Source organism: Microchirus variegatus, assembly GCF_963457635.1.
Source record: "Microchirus variegatus genome assembly, chromosome: 22".
Classification (NCBI taxonomy): Eukaryota; Metazoa; Chordata; class Actinopteri; order Pleuronectiformes; family Soleidae; genus Microchirus; species Microchirus variegatus.
This window is the reverse complement of record NC_139823.1, coordinates 14,007,956-14,027,173: the sequence shown is the minus strand read 5'-3', so window position 1 is coordinate 14,027,173 and position 19,218 is coordinate 14,007,956. Positions and strand designations below refer to the sequence as shown.

General features: G+C 41.1%; 2 protein-coding genes across 2 annotated transcripts; one reads left to right on the top strand and one right to left on the bottom strand.

Annotated features, from left to right (window-relative positions):
* Nucleotides 1-222: 222 nt before the first annotated feature.
* parp14rs1 (poly(ADP-ribose) polymerase family member 14-related sequence 1) lies at nucleotides 223-12,835 on the bottom strand (the record flags this gene model as incomplete). The annotated part of the gene is made up of 17 exons (XM_083908434.1): nucleotides 223-780; nucleotides 1,261-1,435; nucleotides 1,649-1,785; nucleotides 1,895-2,494; nucleotides 3,293-3,523; nucleotides 4,208-4,384; nucleotides 4,565-4,627; nucleotides 4,753-4,899; nucleotides 6,255-6,333; nucleotides 6,462-6,683; nucleotides 6,787-7,017; nucleotides 7,101-9,325; nucleotides 9,408-9,632; nucleotides 9,718-9,936; nucleotides 10,077-10,110; nucleotides 11,168-11,271; nucleotides 12,661-12,835. 17 exons carry the CDS (start codon nucleotides 12,833-12,835, stop codon nucleotides 497-499), a joined length of 5,328 nt encoding a protein of 1,775 aa, XP_083764560.1. The 3' UTR covers nucleotides 223-496.
* parp9 (poly(ADP-ribose) polymerase family member 9) lies at nucleotides 12,678-19,106 on the top strand. Its single transcript, XM_083908432.1, has 9 exons — nucleotides 12,678-12,814; nucleotides 12,894-12,993; nucleotides 14,401-15,289; nucleotides 15,446-15,661; nucleotides 16,096-16,311; nucleotides 16,558-16,618; nucleotides 17,175-17,647; nucleotides 17,730-17,889; nucleotides 18,372-19,106. The coding sequence occupies exons 3-9, from the start codon at nucleotides 14,417-14,419 to the stop codon at nucleotides 18,653-18,655; spliced, it is 2,283 nt and encodes a 760-aa protein (XP_083764558.1). The 5' UTR covers nucleotides 12,678-12,814; nucleotides 12,894-12,993; nucleotides 14,401-14,416; the 3' UTR covers nucleotides 18,656-19,106.
* The last annotated feature ends 112 nt before the right edge of the window (nucleotides 19,107-19,218 follow it).

Here is a 19,218-nt window from a genome sequence, read left to right as displayed (position 1 = left end):
TTTTTCTTCATCCACAATAGTTTAACTTCATTTCACTACATTTTCACCTTTTATTTGACCGTTTAAATGGCTGTTATATATTCTTGTATGTGAATGTATGTTTCTATATGTACAACTTGCTGGTGCTTGTATTAACTTTATTTGCACTTGGATTGGAACAGTAAAAGACAACCACCAAACAAATTAGTTGACATTTTACATGATAATACATACACACACACACACGATGACAAAAATGTTAAACAAACTCACCAACTTTCATTTTATAACGTCTTTCGGCTTCATACAGAGACAGTTACACGAGTGCATGGCTTGTGATTATTACTGATAGCCTGTAAACCAGGAAAGAACAAAATTTAACTGTAGCCACTTTATGTAGATTTAATAAAAATGAAAAAAAAATAAAAGTTAAAAAAAAAGAAAGTACTACGTTATGATAAGGGTATGCTTTCCAGGAGCAGCATAACATTTTAAGGCACGTGTAATTGTTATGATGTCATTTGAATGTAATCAAATACTCAGGACAAGCCTGGGTGTCGTGGAATATTACAAACATGCAGGGATTGCCCGCTCTGTCCACGACGCTGTCGTACATCTGAACAGAGCCGGCGCCCTTGGCTGGTGGCGTGATCATGTGTTGTTGTCCAACAGTGAAATCCCCTGTGAGCACCCGGCAGAGGTACATGAACTTCTCTCCAGCCGCATTCGGCTTAGAGTACGTGTCAGAGGCCGAGTAGTTCGCATTGACGGCAAAGTATGTGCCGTTGCCGAAATTGGCAGCTGAAAATGTAATGTAGAATGAAAGTTAGATAACCTGGTTTAAAATAGTATTGGACAGGAGAAGAATTAGCGTCTGAGAGCAATGGCAAATATTTTGGGCCATCCAGTGTAGAAAGTAGAAATTTGGGACCAAGGGTTCCAACTTCTATTGGTCATATCCAGAGAATAGAGTTAAAAGATGATGACTGGCGATAGTGCACATTTTCATATCTGGTCTAATTTTTAACAAAATAAAGCTATAAAACTGGTTCACTTGCTTAATCCAAGTCCAGTAAAGTCATGTGCTTCACTTAATACTAGGCCACTTTTGTGATTTTACTGCCCTCTATGGTTAAAAGTACTAACTCAAATTTCTGCTTAGGGCCACAATAAAGTCTTGGGCCTGCTGATAACTTCCACTGATGCAATTTTTTTTCTCCCAGTCCTTACAATTAATTGTCTTACTCTTAATGAAGTCTGAGGTCTGATTAAACTTCTCACCGTTCTTTCCTGCATAGCTCCTGTTGAAGCCGTGTTCGTTGACCATTTTTATGGTGGTGTGGCAGGTGCCGTGAAAGAGACGCCTCTCGTTGTTCTGATGACCGTTCCTCTGCTCCATGTCACGCTTCTTGATCTGAAGGCTTTTCCACAACACGGGGTTCTGGATTCTCTCAATCTAGAGAAGGCAGTTTAGAAATTAGGGGGGGGGGGGGGCAAAGTGGTTGAATGTTCAGTTTTCACAGATACCTGTCGGTACAATATTGTCACTATTGAGGATAAAGATTATACTCTTTATACTCTCTCGCCTGTCACATTTATATCAGCAGCTGTGTCAGCTATGTTTTATCAATAGCACCACAATGGGCAAACCGTGTTAGATATGGGATACCTTAGTGACGGTGCGATTGCAAGAGGCCTGGAACAGAGTCAACACTTCCGCATACTCGGGTGTTCCAGCCGCGATGGTGACGGGGTGACTCGACGTGTTGGCTGGCATAGGATCCCAGTGGGCCGGTACTTCTTCTCCTGGTTAATGAAATTCATTTATGGTAAAAGCAGACACTTGACGGATTATCATCTCTTGAGTTATTATCTTTGATTGACAAACAGAATGTCAAGATGTCTCTATAAATACCTTTCAGTTTGTCAATTCTCTTTATCTGCAGAGTATTGGCCTGGCTGTCCCTGGCTGGTCCTTTCGGCAAAGCGACGGTGTAGCTGCGACCCTGTACCGTGACTTTGACATTTGGTTGCTTCTTCAGCGATGCTTGCTCGAGCAGGAAGTTTGTCATGGAATCAAAACTCTGAAACAGACTCCCCTGCTGTTGGTACTGCCAGTCTGCCAATGTGCACACCAGCTCCACGTCCTTCTGCAGATCCTCCTCATCCTTCACCTTCTTCAGCATTTTCATAATCACACTGGTGGCCTCCAGGACATTCTTGCTGAATCCCTCGATTGTCAGCGTGGCTTGGACCTTGTCGATCGTTATGGTCACTCTCTTCTGGATGTGAGCGATGTGCTGAAGGTCTGCGTCAGAGAAGCTTAGGACGGCGGGGTCTGCAATAACGTTTGAGTTTTGATCACTGGTTATCAGGTCAGTGATCCACTTCTTGGCCGAGTCAACTCTAGCCTTTTTGTCGCCGCAGATGTGGAAGAAAGTTGGTTCGACTTCCACAGGTGCGAGGTCTCCTCCGCTATTCTGTGGTTTGTCAGCACCATCGCCTTTTATATATGCTGAAAGAACATATTCCACAGTCTTCATTAGAAATGTCATAACATGAACTTGTTTCCACAAGGCTCTGTATCTGTATGAGAAAAACATAACTCCTCCACATTTGTATTTTTCTGTCCAAAATCAAAGCTACAAAAATGTGGAAGAGCTCATTTTTATATTAATTTATATCATTCCCTAACCCTAATTGAACCCTAACCATAAACCTATGTATCAGTAAATATATTGATAATATTATACATGATCTGAACAAACCAAACTCTTAATTTAAAACAATGCTACCAGCAATACAGAGGCTGCACTTCAAATTATCTACTTATATATATGTTCTATTCCACTTAAAATCATGCTTTATTCTTACTTTAATTTAGTTTTCAAAAATGTTTTTCACTGTAAATCTTAAAAAACAAGTAGTATTTAATGGCGCCATATGTAAGAATGTGGCCAAAATCGGTTACTACACACTAATTCAAAATACCAAGGTCTTTTAGGTTTCGTTTTCTCAGCCACTGTAGCGCAGACGTAACTGGCAACCCGTGGTTGCTCGGCAGCTGAGACTCTACTGACTGCAATGATTGGTAGACAGCAGTAGTGGAGTCTCTATGATATATTAGGGGGGTTGTTTGGCCAGTTGCTTTAGATTTATTACATAATGCACCTTTAACTTAAGTAAAAATAATGTTGATCACATATTCCACAAAAATGGCTGCTGTGGATTCTCTTTCTATCCATAAAAAGTAAAATGCATGACGATGGGGAACTGTAGGGAAACTAATTGTGATTCTCTTCTCTGTACTTACATTTGAGGGTGCGTAGGCCTCTCTCGAACCAGCCGCTGTCCTTATCTTTAAGTTTGGGGGCTTCTCTTTGCTCTCTTTGGACCATACTACTGTGGAAGTCGTTCAGCATCTGTGGCTGGAAAATAACGATCCGAATTGTCTTCAGGGAGACCGAAGTGTTTTGGCTCAGAACATCAGTCACTGCGTCAAACATGGCGTTGGCCACCTGCCTTGCCTGAACATTGCCTTGACCTAAAATGGCACAGCACATATTATTATAATATGATTTCTGCAGCAAACAAAATAATCTATAATAAACAATTATACTAACTGCCAAAATTACTTTTATTAAGAGCCAAATAAATAACTATCAGTTTTAGATTATATTTATCACATTAATAAATGTATTAAATTCAACATAAATGATGTATAAGCTTGTCTAGTGTTCTATGTTATAATCGATGTAATGTTTTGATTCTATTGTATTTCTGTCTGTTTTTTATTATGAATAGATCCTTTTCTTGGGAACTATATATAAAAACAAACACTTACTTTGAAATATCAATTTAAATATTTTTAATTTGCAAAATCATGATGGATGATGTTTAAGATTTAATTTTAATTTTGTCCCGAACTGTTGGACTTCAACCTCCACTGTCAAAACTAAAAACTAAAGGCCTAACCCAAACACCCTTAACCTAACCCCGAACTAAGACCACTCTTACCCAAACCTCAACCTAACCATACATAAACTTGATAATGAAGTCCAGTCCCCATAATGTGAGTGTATAAACACATTTTAAGTATATACAAAATGAGTAATAACTGGAACACACACACACACACACACACACACACACACACACACACACAACTTATCCTAATCCTATCCTAATATTTGAGGATTCTATAGACCTATAAGTTGACAAATCTCACCTGTGCCAATGGCAGGAAATGAGACCGAGGTGAAGGAGTTTTTCACACACATTAGGAGTGCTTCTTTCACAACAGTATTGATTTTTACTGGGTCAGTCTGTCCGGCCAGGTGGAGGATCTTCTTACACTTCAGGTTACCAGGCTGGGTCAATATCATGCCTTCGTTGGCCTGGGCACCTACACGTACAGGTGACGACAAATCATGAACCCATCATGTGCATACATCACGGAAAATTTCCCTCGCTAAGCATATATATATATATATATATATATATATATATATATATATATATATATATATTTCATTAATACTGGGGCTGGTGTCGTTAAGAAGCTAGTGTGTAAATGTTTGCTTACCGATGGTTTGGCATTCTGCTTCAACAGCCGGACCAGCTGCATCCAGAATAGCCTTGGATACTCCTGGAGAAGAGAAAGACACAGTATATGTCATATACCTCATGAAGTCATCACAAAGTAACTCGAGGGCTCAGTCGGTATTGATGTTAAGCCAGTATGACGATAGTCAGTTCTCACTGTCATTTTACCTGACTTAAGAGAGAAGGCTTCATTTGAGGAGTTGACGACGACTTCACTGGTCTCCTTGGTTATGTCTCCTGTGACCGCCTGGATCAGCACACTTCTCATTTTGGTCTCGTGTGCTCCCGAGGTCGAGACCACTTTGGAGAAGTGACCTTAGGACAAATAATGGATTAACCCGCGGCGTTAATTAAGTTAATTAACAAACAAAACAATATGAACAACTTGTCTGCCATTTCCAAACATAAGAATGCCTAAGCACAGTTTAAATTGTGGAACTGTTCTGCTCAATCAATTGAAAGAAACATATTATGTTCCAGTGAGAATGTGAGGGGTCGACAGTTATGATTCTAGACCCACTTATTTTATAATTATTTGAAATAATTTAATTAGCGGGGTGTTGTCATCCTCCCCTGTCGGTCTGTCGGGGGGAGCCCCGGGGGACCTGGCCGTGGCTTGACATGACTCCTGGGAAGGGTGATGGTGGGGGGGCGAGCTGGTCGCTCGGCGGGGGCTGACATTGGGCTCCTTGCCCTGGGTGGACGGTGGGTCCCTGTGCCGGGTGGGCGCGGGGTCCGCCGTGACGGATCATTCGGCCTCTGATCCATGCCTGTGTGGGGGGGCTTGCCCGGGGCGGATCCGGGATCCTGCTGTCTCCTGTTCCTTGGGGACCCCCGGCTGGGATCCCTAAGTGAGCCTCTGCCTGCTCCCCTCTGGGACAGAAGTCGTGTGGTTGGCTCCGGGGTAGGTGTCGGGGATAGCTGTGGCGGGCTCCGGCCTGCCTCCTGGGGGGCGGTCTGGGGGAGGCTCTGCTGTCCCTGGTGGTGGGCTGGGCTGACCTGGGGGCCTGGGGTCTCAGGGCCTGCCTGCCCGTGGTGCTGTTGCCCCCTGCCCCCCTGGGGCGGGCTCTGGGGGGGGGGGGGGTGCTCCGGCTCTGCGGCTCCCTGCCCTGGTCTTGTACGGGGTGGACTTGCAGCTGGCCCTGGGTCGGGCGGCTGCGGGTCTCTCCTGGCCCGGGGGGCCGGTGGACGCTCCATGTGCCTGGGTTACTGCCGGTCTTCTCCCGGGGGGCTGGGGGGGCGGCGACGCGGTTTTCACCACGGTTTACCGACCACACCAAGTGACAACCTCCGCACATACATAAACATGGATGCACGAATACACAGACATACAGATAGACACTCTGGTTCATGATAGAACCAATATAAACTGATACAGCCGTTATAAACAAGATCACCTTTTCTATGTGGTTGTTAACTAACTCTAATGGTACTGTACTTATATACAAATGCATATCAGTGTTGATTTTGTAATGTTATCATTATTTCCTTAGTGTGTTATGCTACTAATTTCTATCTAGTGTCTCTCTCTCTCCCTCTCTAATTAAAAAAAATGTATTTATACATTATTGTTAATGACCTCTCACAGCCCACCTGAAGTGAATTTCAGACCCACACTGTGAATCACTGATTTAAGCAAATGAATCATCATTAATGAAGCCGTCACCTACCTAGAGTTTGCGGTGAACTCTGCGACACTGAACCACCTGAGGCACTCGGGAACTCATTCATAAACTCGTCACTAAAAGCCTGTGGATAGAATCAAAGGATTATGAATGCACTTTAAAAAGAAAAGGCTAAAATGTCACTTATTTCACATTGAGGTTTCCTTGGAAATGAAACACAAAAGCAGTGAAGGGCTCGTTTTCTTTCCTTACCTGAATAGTCTGTGCGTCTTTTGGATAAAGGGTAATAACAACCGTGTTCAGGTGCTTCGGTTGCTTTTTACTGCTAAAGGCTGAGATTTCTTTCAACAGCAAAGAAGCCACAAGGTTTTTTGGGAAACCCAGGTTTCCTGTGCCAATGGCTGGGAAGGAGATGGAGGTCAGGCCAGTATCCTCAGCCTTGTCCAAGCAACTCTTAAAAATGGAACTCAACGTCTGCAAGGCAAAGGTCAAGTACTATTAATATTGGTTCCTTGAACAGACTTTTTACACGTCTGCTGCAGACCAATCACTGAACACACTTAAACAAAGGGTTTACCTTTTCAGCGGCGCCTTGTCCTTTGTCCCAGTTAGATGCAACTGCATGAAAGACTTGCTTGCTCTTCAGCTTGCAGCCATTCGTCACTATTATCTCACCGATATTTCCACGAGCACTCTGGGCATTAACCAGCAGCTGAAGTTGGGGTCCAGCCACACCGAGGATGGCTTGTGAAACTGCTCCTTTGTTGAGAGCAAGATCTTCAAACACAGTGTTTACAGTCACCTCCGTCTGAGAATGTGTTATAACACAATGTTAGCACTTGCATGTTCTTCATTCTATGTTTCAACCATTCATGTGACAATCTGACTTACCGTGGCTTCCTGGATTTTTCCTTTTGTAAGAATAATGTCCAAGCCCTCTTTGGTCTTCACCTGACCCAAGCGGTTTGGGTCAGATGAGGAAGATGCAACAAGTTTCTTAAATGGAGAACTGGCAGCTTTAGCCGGAAGACTTGGGGACTGACTGGCACTGTTGTTTTTAAACTCGAGTCTAAGAGCTTTCTCCATTGCCTGTACAGCAGTGTCATCATTGTCCACCAAATAAATCTTCCTCAGGTTATCATCATCACACTCCTCACAGTGTTCCTTCACTGCTTTGACGATGGTTGTCGCACACAGATCGAGAGGAAAGCCCTGGATTCTGCTGATGGTGGGCAGAGCAACAGAGCTCAAGTGATGCTTTTCAGCAAGGTCTAAGCTTCCTTTAACGGCTCTTCTCAATTGTGCCACAGACTTCTGGGATGCATCAAATGTTGGTCCCACCGCGTGGATAACTTTTTTGCAACAAAGCTGCCCTCCTGCATCAGTTATGACACAGTCTCCGAGCTTGAGCTGCCCCGACAAGGCAATTATTTGGTCACATTCAACTTGCAGCTGGGGACCAGCGGCTTTCAACAGGGCTGCTGAGAGACCTCCGTCATGTTTCAAGGTTTGGTTAGAAGAATTGACAACTGCATCCACTGGGTAACTGCACATATCTGCCTTACAGACGGCTATTTCCACTCCATCAGATGTCTGAACTTTGTAAAGAGGTTTTGGTCCGTGATCGTGTTTACCATTGGTGTCATCAACCAGTTGGACCAGGCAGCCAGTTTCATTCAACAGAGAGGAAACGTACATCATTTCTTTTTCCTGGAAGAACGTTCGGACTGCAGGCTTGGAGAATTTCAAGCTTTCAAAGAACACAGAGCTGACCAGGCCTTCAACCGACCTCTTGCAATGTGTGACCTCAGCTCTAGAACCACTCAGACAGATGGCTTCATTTCTGAAGGAAACCACCACGTTGCCTTTCACTTCCTCCACACAGGATGACTTGCGTTTTTTAAGATATTCAACTATGGTGTGGGGCTTGACGACAATCATTTCTTCAACATGAGCATTCTGCTTTAAGAACTTATGAAGCTCACTGCTAACTTTCACAACGCTGTCCGTGTGACCGCACACCACAACTTGTTGGCCAGTGTTGTGGATCTGGAGTTTTTTGCAAGGCTTACTGTTGGCATTCTCTACTTTACTGACTAACTGCCTCCACTCTGGCTTCTCCAGAATAGTACAATCTTCTACATCAATGTGCTGAGACGTCAGAAGCTCTTGCAGGTGTTCTGTAGCTTCATTTAGATCTGTATCTGAAACAGCGAGAAGCTGCACCTTCTGTGCGTTGATCTCGAATGCTGCATTTATTCCATTAGATGTTAAGAGAGCATCTGTAAGCTCACCGTCCTCTTCATCCTTCAACAAATCAAGCACAAATTTATCCATTTCCAAATTTGATCGTTTCAGTGAACATGTTGCATCGCATATGAATCTGTGTGCTTCCAAGATCTCATCGCTGAAGCCGGTGAGCGTCAAAGCTGAACTCTCTGTCCTGAATGACATTTCCAGTTCTGGGTACATGCTGAGCAACCTTTCCTTTAGACACAAGAGGTGGAATACTGAAGGGTGCACTTTGATCACTTGGGTTATGCTCGATTTCTCCCTATGCACCCGTTTGACGATTTCTTTTATGACTTCACAAAGGGTGTCCTCGAGACTGTTGACATCGTCTTCAAGGCCAGCCACCGCTAAGACACCACTGGTTCTGTCAGGCACAACAACGACACCCTTATTCTGTAGCGTTTGTCTGAAATTCTCCTCACACTCTTCCCACACATCTGACTCGGGCCTAAACTTCATGGATTTAAATTTCGACACAGCTTGCGCAAAGGCTGACTTCACAGTGTCCCTCCACTCCCTGACGATGGCTTTGGCTTCCATCTGCTTCCGTAGCGAGGGCATGGGGCTCAAGCACACAGGAGATTGGTCGAGGTTTACGTCACAGAAGTGTTTAGCTAAGTCACTGCGAATGGACTTTGCTGCTGATTGACTTTCCTTGAGGTATCTCCAGACAGCACTGTCAATGGGTTCAGAGACAGGAGCTGGGAGTTTTAGGGAAGGCCTGTCTTTGCCATAGAGGGCTGTTGCCAATGATTTATAGAAAGGGAAAACTTTTATATTTTTCTCTCCGATGCAATGCTTCTTCTTCATGATTTTCTGGAAAGCTATAGAAGAAAAAATTGCAATCATTTTCAAACAGTCTGTGATTGTCATGTACACCGACACACTAATATCCAACATAACTACCTTTATCGTCTTTAAACGTGATGAGGGCAGATTGTTCCTCTTCATTGATCGCAACGTTTTCCACATGCCCTCCTTCATTCTCAAAATACAGCAGGAGGTAATCTTCATTTAAATTTTGGATATCTTCCACCGCAACCTGCTTTGTGACTTCAAGAACTCGGACCGACAGGCTCTTACTTATAAATGTCCTGTTCTCAGAGCAGCGTGTCACAAAGTCCATGTTTTCTGTGAAATAGAGATGAAAAGACAAAGACATCAGTTTTGTCAAGACCTTTGGTAAGAGGAGCTGAGGGTTGAGGGTGAATTTTACCTTTTGCCCCCTGGAAAGTAACCACAGTAGACGAGATTTCGGGAATGACTTCCAATGTGTAACATGGGGGGTCACACTGAGACTCGGGATTCCTTAATATGTGTTCCACCAGCAACTCCAACATCTCCCTTTCAAAGGTCTCTGGAATGTTCCCTAAAACAGCTGAGGTGGAGCAGGGCTCTTCCTCTTCTCGTGCATCATCATCATGATCATCATCCGCTGTTGAAAGGACATGAAAAGTACAATAAGTGAATGAACACACATCATTCATCCCTGTGAAAGGCGGAGTACCAAACAAAAAAAAATAATGTTGCAGAAAAAGAAACACGCTGGTTTTATTTTCACCAGTAACTACTTACATTTATTGTCAAGTTTATCAGGGGAACATGGATCCTGTTTAGAAAACACACACACAAACTTATGTCAGGATTTAAGATCATTTGACACATAACTTGAAAATGTTTGATTTTAAAGAAAAAGAAGAAAAGAGGAAGACAAATAGACGGTAACAGTGCAGGGAGAGGCCATAGGTCTTTGTACACTACACAAATTGATTGATCTATATATATATATATATATATATATATATATATATATATATATATATATGTTTTACTTGCATGTTGTACTTCATTCTTACTAATGTACAATTCTGGGTGTATACCTCAAATTTGAGTTGTGTGTCTACTTGTATTTATATATTTGTGAGGTCCAAAAAAACCTTTGTGAGTACATTTTATCTGGGCCCCATAACTTCAAAGTGCTAAAAAACCTGGGGTTAGGGTTAGAATTGGGTTTTAGGTTAGGTTTAGTTGCGATGGTGATGGTTAAGGTTAATGTAAGAGGCTAGAGGGTGCATTATGTCTATGAGGTGTCTTCACTACACTCTTAGAAATAAGGATTCCAAAAGGTTCCTTCTACAAGGGCTGAGGTTCTACCTGGAACCATTTGCTTTTGAAAAGCCCTTTCCAGAAGAAATGGTTTTTCAATGGTTCTTGGTAACACAAATGGTTCCAGTAAGAACCATTTTGATCCAGAGAACCCTTTAAAATCCCTTTCCTGAATAAAGGGTTTTAAAAGGGTTCTTGGTGGAACCCTCCCAAAAAGGGTTCTCCTATGAGGACAAGCCAAAGAACCATATATGGTTCTACCTGGCACTTTTATTTCTAAGAGTGTAAGATATAAAAACAGGTTTGTTAGTGTGTACCAGGAAGTGAGAAAAACTTAAAAACACAGATACAGCACAGTATAATTGCGATGACTCACAAGATTATCAGCGACACATCAGCTGTAAAGAGCCATTTTATATTCTCACACAAACACTTATTGGGAGGATGGTATTGAAGGGGTCAGTCGGAGGTACAGAAGAAAATGTTAAGCATCAAAGCAAAACATTAAAGATAAACAACAGAGGTTCACAAAGGAGTGAACATTGTTTGCTTCCACTGACCTGTGCTGCTATCTCATCTGGAGGCAAGCGAACCATCATTTTTAGAGTGACTCCTTTAGTCAGAGTGATCTCGTGTGTTGCTTTCTCCAAAACATTCATCTGGTCTGTGAATGAAAAGAAGTGAGGTGAGATGATTATGGGGAGATGATAATTCACACCTCTTATTCACAAGTCTTTAAATGCCAGTTTGCTACAAAATACCACAAACAATTAGTGTAGACATAACATAATGTTGGAGGGCTTTCTGTTTTTAATAGTCCTGTATATGTCAAAGACTAAAATGACTTTGACGCATTATAGTTTAACTTTGATGCAACACTCATAGTCATCAAGGACAAGGACTTATCAAAGACTTACACTTTGGAGGGGGATTAAAATCCCCCAGCCTCCAAAAATGTATTATGTGGAAAATAATACTAACCTTTTTTTGTGTTTTCTCTTAAAAAACAAAAACAAAAGTGACATCAAGTAATAAAACTTGATTTATGCAGCAATAATCTGTTTTTAAAACATGTTGGTGACACCACGCAGTGCTGGCTCAAGTCTTTATGGGCCAGTGAAGCACTGAGTGAACTTGAAATAAAAAAACAAATAAATTAAACTCAACAAAACTATGTAGATATCTAAATATATCTAAAGGCATGTATATTTTTGTGGGTTCTTTGTGTTTTCTCTCTCTCCACACCAGGGGTCTCAAACATGCGGCCCCCCAATCGATTACATGCGCCCCCCCCCCCACTTAATATCATGTTATAATGAAAACATGGCCCACGACCTCACTGTCTTTTAAACACAGTGTGTAGCTAAGGCACAGCTGCCAGCGAGATGTTAGAATATATGTTTGCTATGTTAGCAATGTTTATTATAACAGTAATAATTAGACATCCTAGTACGAATTTTTAATTACAGTTGTCCACACTATTATTGATGTAATTTAAAATAAATGTCTGTTTTTGACATTAACACATTCATTTTGCATCATTAATAGTATTATAAAGTATGTGTGATATTGTAAACAGTTGTTTTTTTTCCCCCACACTTCATTGAACATGCTCAGGCAGGAAGGGTGAGGTGTGAGATATTCAGCTGCAATATGCAACTTCACCAGTAGATGTCGCTAAAGGCCAAACAATACCTTTAACATGAGTTTTGTTGTTTTCTGACACCATATATGGAATTGACATTTGCGGATGTAATCAGTTTCGTATTGAGTGAAACTAAACTTTTCTCTTTTTCTTTCTTTTTTTAACTATTTTCTTACATTATATGGACCAACAACGAATTGAGAAAATAACAGATACATCGATTAAAAAAAAATATGTATGAAAAATATGAATGCGTTCTGATTTTTTTGATCCTATACGACATCCCCTACATTACATTTTGATGATAAAGTCATCAGTCTACGTTTTGAGTTAACCTGGCCAACATTTTATGCCATTTTATGAGCCAACAAGCTTTTCCTGGAGTGAATTACACCGGTGCGGACTCACCTCCCTGTGTGCGGAATCGCAGCACTGCTGTTCTGCTGCCGCTTTCATGTTCCACTTCACAGTCTCCGCCGTTGGCTTTCCTGCTTTGAAAGTATTTGGTCAACTTATTTTTTAACTTCACTGCGTTGTTTTTCTCGAACTCGACGTGCAGACGGTGAGAATAACCGTCGGCCATGTCTGCTGTCGTCCTGTAAATGTGTCTCTGAGTACTTACTTTCACTTTTGTTTCTCAGCAAATGACAGCGTGATGTGATGTAGAGCGGAGTTCGCGTGTTGTTCGCAATAAGTTGGGGTTGTACTTTCTCTTTCACGGTACTTTCCAGCTTACAGCAGGTGAGTACACGCTGCGGCATTGTTGTTCTTATTGTGTAAAGTTGAACGTTAACTTAGCTGAACTGAATATCTTCACCTGAACGGCTGCAGTTTAACACTACGCACAGGTGCTGTTTTGTTGTGTCGTGTTGTGTCGTGTTGTGTACAACCGAAAGAATAATGTCAAACATAAGATGGCGGCGGTTATAAAACGTCCACAAAGAAAGCTAACACATTAACGGTAAAGATACTACGGGTAAAACAAAAAGACAAACGAAGGTATATATAGAAACTGACGCACACGACGTTAACTGTAGCCGTGGGGGCACGTAAGCTAACTTTGTTTTTAAACGTGCAGTGCGAGGCACACACGGAACATTCTGGACTCTAGTGAGACGGAAATGAATGTTTGTGAGGAGAACTAGCTTTGAGCTACGAGCACGTCTGTCTGTCTGTCTGTCTGTCGTCTCTACGGTTTCCAATATATACGTTATTAAAAGTCAAATAAAATGAAACGCTGTGTTGTCGTAGTATACAGCGCACAGTAGTTGGTCCTGTCTCCCTCTGCTGGAGGGGAAATTATAACAGCACTTGGAAAAAATACCAGGAAAAAGTGCTATTGGGAATTTTTTATTGTATTCTGTTGAATATTTGTGTTTATATATATATATATATATATATATATATATGTGTGTGTGTGTGTGGGTTTGTGTATATGTATGTGTGTGTGTGCATATATATATATATATATATATATATATATATATATATATATAAACATACATATATGTATATATATACATATACGTATAATATAATACTATAAAACTAAAGCATACTAAATCTTCTAGGATGATGACAAATCAAAATAGACTTATGCATGTACTTTTCTCAACTTCCCTCGCTATTCAAGACAATATATATATATATTATATACATATATTGATTTTAGAGCTGAACTTAACGATTATTTTCGTAATCGATTAATCTGTCGATTATTTTCTCGATTAATCGATGAATCGGTTGGTCCATAAAATGTCAGAAAATGTTAAAAGAAAACATTAATCAGTGTTTGTCAAACCAGGAAATTACGATATTCTTGAATGTCTTGTTTTATCCACAAACCAAAATGATTCAGTTTGAATGATTTCTTTGTTATGTGGAGCAAAGACTATGAAAATATTCACTTTTAAGAAGCTAAAACAGAATCTAAATCAGAAATCTTGTTTTAATCATGAAAAAGGCTTCAAACCGATTAATCGATTTTCAAAATAGTTGGCGATTAATTTAGTAATTGATTCATAATCGATTAATCAATTAATCGTTTCAGCTCTAATTGATTTGTCACCCAGCCCTAATATGTGAGAATGCGTAGTATTAAATATCTCAAACACAGAAGTCACTCTATGTGTTCCTCTTTTGTCATAGCTCTGATTCGGGGGCCATGTCTACGATTACTCCAGTCATTCCTCTCCACGGGCCGACGGTCAACATTGTGAGACAGTGTGGACCCGATCTGACTGATGTCCTTCACAGCAAATTTGGGTGTGTGGCCATCATTGAGGGTGTGGATTTTGAACAAGATCCAACCGATTCATGGCAAAGGAAGCCAAAGGTTGTCCCAGAGAAAAGGTTTACTGGTGCACTGCGTGGAGCTGTAACGGTGACTGTGTGGAAGAATGATCTCGTCAATGTGCAGGCGGATGCTGTCGTTAATGCTGCGAATTCCAAGCTTAAGCATTATGGTGGCCTTGCTTCTGCTCTGTCCACTGCTGGTGGTCCAGAAGTCCAAAAGGACAGTGATGAATATATTAAACAGAATGGAGAATTGCAAACAGGAGATGCAGTTATTGGTAATTCTGGGTCCCTGCCTTGCAAGAAACTAATCCATGCTGTGGGTCCTTGCCTGTCTTCACGTCCCAGCAAGACAGAGGTTACATTGGCTCAAGGGCAACTGGAAATGGCCATCAGAAGCATTCTGGACAAAGTTCGGGAACACCGTATAAAGACTGTCGCCATACCTGCTATAAGCTCAGGACTGTTCAACTTCCCACTGCCGCTATGTGCAGAAACCATTGTGTCCACTGTGAAGGACTACTATGACAAATTGAGCAATGGATATCGTCCTGAGGAGATCCTCCTCGTGAATAATGACGAGCCCTCAGTAAGGGCAATGGAGAAGGCCTGTCGTGAGATTCTAGCCTCCCACACACCCACGGCCCACAGCTATGCAGGAGCGGCCAAAACCTTGCCACTTTCCGTTCCCATCGGAAATGTTCGTCTGACACTGACGTATGGTAAAATTGAGGAACAGCAGGTATGAGTCTCTGATTTCTGATTTCTTCATTACCTGCCTCAATTGGCAAAATAGGTGTAGTGTGAAATATTTTCAGAATTAAAATCTGCTTTTCCCAGCACTCTGAATACATTGGTATTAACAGATCCTTGTTTTGACACATTTTTGTATTTTCAGACTGATGTCATCGTCAATACTGCATCATCAGACTGTGATTTGAGCAGTGGCCAAATTGCTAAGGCATTGTTGCAGAAAGCAGGTCCTGGAATACAAGAGGAGATTAAAAAAGCCCCAAAAAACGGACATATCATCGCCACGAAGGGCCACCACCTGCAATGTAAAGAAGTGTATCATACTTTTTGCACCGAGATTGGAAAGCATTCAGCCGAAACGGTAATTTACATGTTTGAATTCATGTGGCATGGAGGGAAGAGTAATAGATAGTCACATATAATACATACATAATAAACATCTACCAGATTTTTAGTATTAGTAGACGCACTATTTTCTTCTTCCTTGTTACATTTATATTTTGTTGTAATATCATATCTTCTATTTCTTTATAGTAAGAGTTGCTAATTCTACACATACATACTTACATATACTATATGCATTTATACATGTTACGTGTAACAAGGAAAGATGAGAGACAACAAATCAACATATCAATGCACACAAAACAAGCCTATTTGGTAATGATGAATGGCTTGAACTGAAAGACTAGGCTCTCACCACACTGTTAGACAAGGACATAATATTTATAATAATATTACAACTTAAGGTTGTGCTAATATATGTTTGTGTCTCTATTTTTCCATTCTTTACAGATCCTTTTCGCATCAGTGTCGGATTGTTTATGGGTGGCCGTTTCAAATAAACACAGGTCAATTGCCTTTCCCGCCATCGGCACTGGAATGCTCGGGTTCAACAAGAAAGTTGCAGCTCGAATCATGTCAGAGGCAGTGGTTAATTTTGCCCCGAAGTCCTTCAGCCAGTTGGATGTTTTTTTTGTCATATTTCCATCTGACAAAGACACATTTAAGGTTTCTTTAACATCTTTCCCCCCCCCCCCCCACAATGATAAACATGAACACGCATTGTGTGTGTTAGTATGTAGTTAGTGGTCAAAAAGGCACATAACTTATTCACTTGTCTATGAATAAACACACAACTAAAGTGCTAAACTGGTCAGGTTCAGGAAATCCTCATGAATACCTTTTTTTTAATGCTAACTCTTGCTGCTCTGCCCCATTGGAATAACTGTGTGTTAAATGTCTGTCTCTTTCCAGGCTTTTGAGCAGGAGATGGGATCTCTCCGACAAAGAGCACAGAATCTCGACTTTCCACAGGGTGACGACATAATGTTTCTAATATTCTACGCACTTTTAAAGATGTCCCATCATTTACTTTTGAGATTTAAGTATTAAGTCAACCTCAGCAAATACTTGCTTACGGAACAAAACCAAACACCAGAAAATATTCACATTTTAAGAAGCGGAAAGATCTGAAAACTTGTTTCAATTATTTAAAAAAAACAAAAAAAAACATTGTTTATATATGTGTGTCAAATGACCATTTAATGTGTTATTTATAAGAAAATGTGAATAATAATGTAAACATTACCATTACATCTCATATTGCGAATCACAGAGTCAAAAATAATCACAGTTTTACAGCCCTGCATGTACTGAAGTTGTTGATATCACTGAGACAGAAGAGATTTTACATGTACCTTTTTAATGTGAGGACAAATGGAGCACAAACGAAAGGTATAAGATATAAAATATGGAGAATACATACAATAAAATACAAGAGTATGCAGCATGAGAGGATTATCTGGTGTAATAAAGCCTGTGATCCTAAATTGTGGCAGTAACTTGTCGAGTTATGTTTTCTCCTTCACTAGTTGAAATGCCCACGGATCATTTCCATGATGTCAAACGTCCTGCCCCGAACATCAGCCTGAACGGCACGTCCGACGAGCTGACACGCGAGGCCAGGCGATGGCTCTCTGACCTTCTCGAATCCTCTGGCAACGTCACCGTCCGCAACAACTTCATCCAGCACTTTGGCAAGAAGGAATACGTGGAGCTGTGCCTGCTGATCAAAAAGGGAATTATCATTGAGGAGTCCTTTGAGAAAGGTCACTCAAACATGAAGTTGAACGGGAAACGATGGGATGTCGCCGTCGCTGCTGTGAAGGTGGAGGCCATGCTCTGCCACGTCCAGAGGGAGTTTGTCAGAGAAGAAGAGCGTGCCATTCTTAAGATGAACGATGACAATGAGCCTGTTTTTAAAAAGAAGACAGTCGATCGCCAAAACTTTGAATTCACATGCAGATCAAGTGAACTCAAAAAGGACGGGCTGCGACTGGTGAAGGTACAGACTTCTCTTATTTATCTTACGTCTCTTTAGAGTTTTCACCTCTGCTGCACTAATGTTGGTTTTTATTGTGTTTCAGTTGGAAAAGGTGGAGAACCCTGCGCTGGAGATGATATTTGACGTCAAGCAAAAGCAGCTACGGTGCTTTACTTTTGATAAAATGTTTCAGCGCATACCTGCACAGTTCTGTGACATGGTCAGTCGTATTGGATTCCACACAGCGTGTGCACCACCTGCAGGTATGTACAGCTGAAATAGACACTTTTAAGTTTTACCCTCACTTTGTCATTCTCTGTGCTGCTGGGTTGGGGTTTCCATGGGAAAAGCAACAGCATTATTTTTATCCAAAACAATGACAACAATAGCCACCTTGACCTTAGTTTAATCTTAAGTGTTGGTAGGGATGGGTGATACACTACAGTTCAAAAGTTTGGGGTCACTTAGAAATGTCCTTATTTTTGAAGGAAAAGCACTTTTTTTGAACATGAAGTGAATCAGAAATACACTCAATACATTGTTAATGTGGTAAACGACTATTCTAGCTGCAAACGTCTGTTTTTTAATGGAATATGGACATTTCCAGTGTTCTAATGGTACATCGTGTTTGCTAGTCGCGTTAGAAGGCTATTGGATGATTAGAAACCCCTTGAAAACCCTTAAAACATCTTATCTTCAGATAACTATTGATGTATTTATTTACTTTCCTCTACATACTCTACAGAGCCAGCATTTGGAGAGGGCATCTACTTTTCTGGCACGGTGAAAAAGGCCATGGAAGTGTGGAAGCTGCAAAAGGAGGAGGAGGAGGAATACGTGTACTTGGTGGAGGCTAACGTGCTGAAGGGAAAGTCCACCCCGGGTAAACCAGGTCTCATCCTGCCACCTGCCACAGATTCAGATCCCCAAACGCTGTATGACAGTGTGAGCGGAGGACCTGACGTCACTGTGATATTCAGTGGTTATCAAGCTCTGCCCAGGTACATTATCACCTGTGAGGCCATGTGAAGGACCAAATCCTCCACTCTTTGCTTGATTGTGTTCTTAAAAGTGGATTATTCGTTCGTACTGGTAATGTAAATGGATTTACTTTAATGAAACTATCATTGCTGTATAATCACAATGTATATCCAGATATAACTAGAAATCACCAAGAGGCTGCTCTATATGAGGCGTATTACTATTAATTTCAAAAGCAGTATTGATGTTATTTAGAAAATGTTGAAAACTCCCTTTTCTCTTGGGATTAATCAAAAACCTGTCCTTTAAAAAAAACAAAAATGCACCATCTTGTTGCAGAAATACCTTTCACTTTAGAACAAGATAGCTTCTTTGTGGCAATCACATAGCATAAATAGAAAAGTCATTAAATCTGATCTAATGGTAATATCAACTGATTGTAAAGTAAAAAGTGAGTAAAAGTTTGGCTTTACCACAATAATGATTGTCTAACTTTGTTTTTCTTCCAAATAATTCATTTTTTTTAATTAAAGGAATATTACAACAAGTTCAACAGCGACATCCTGATCGGCTCGATGCAAATTTTACGATCACACTGAACAGGAATCACA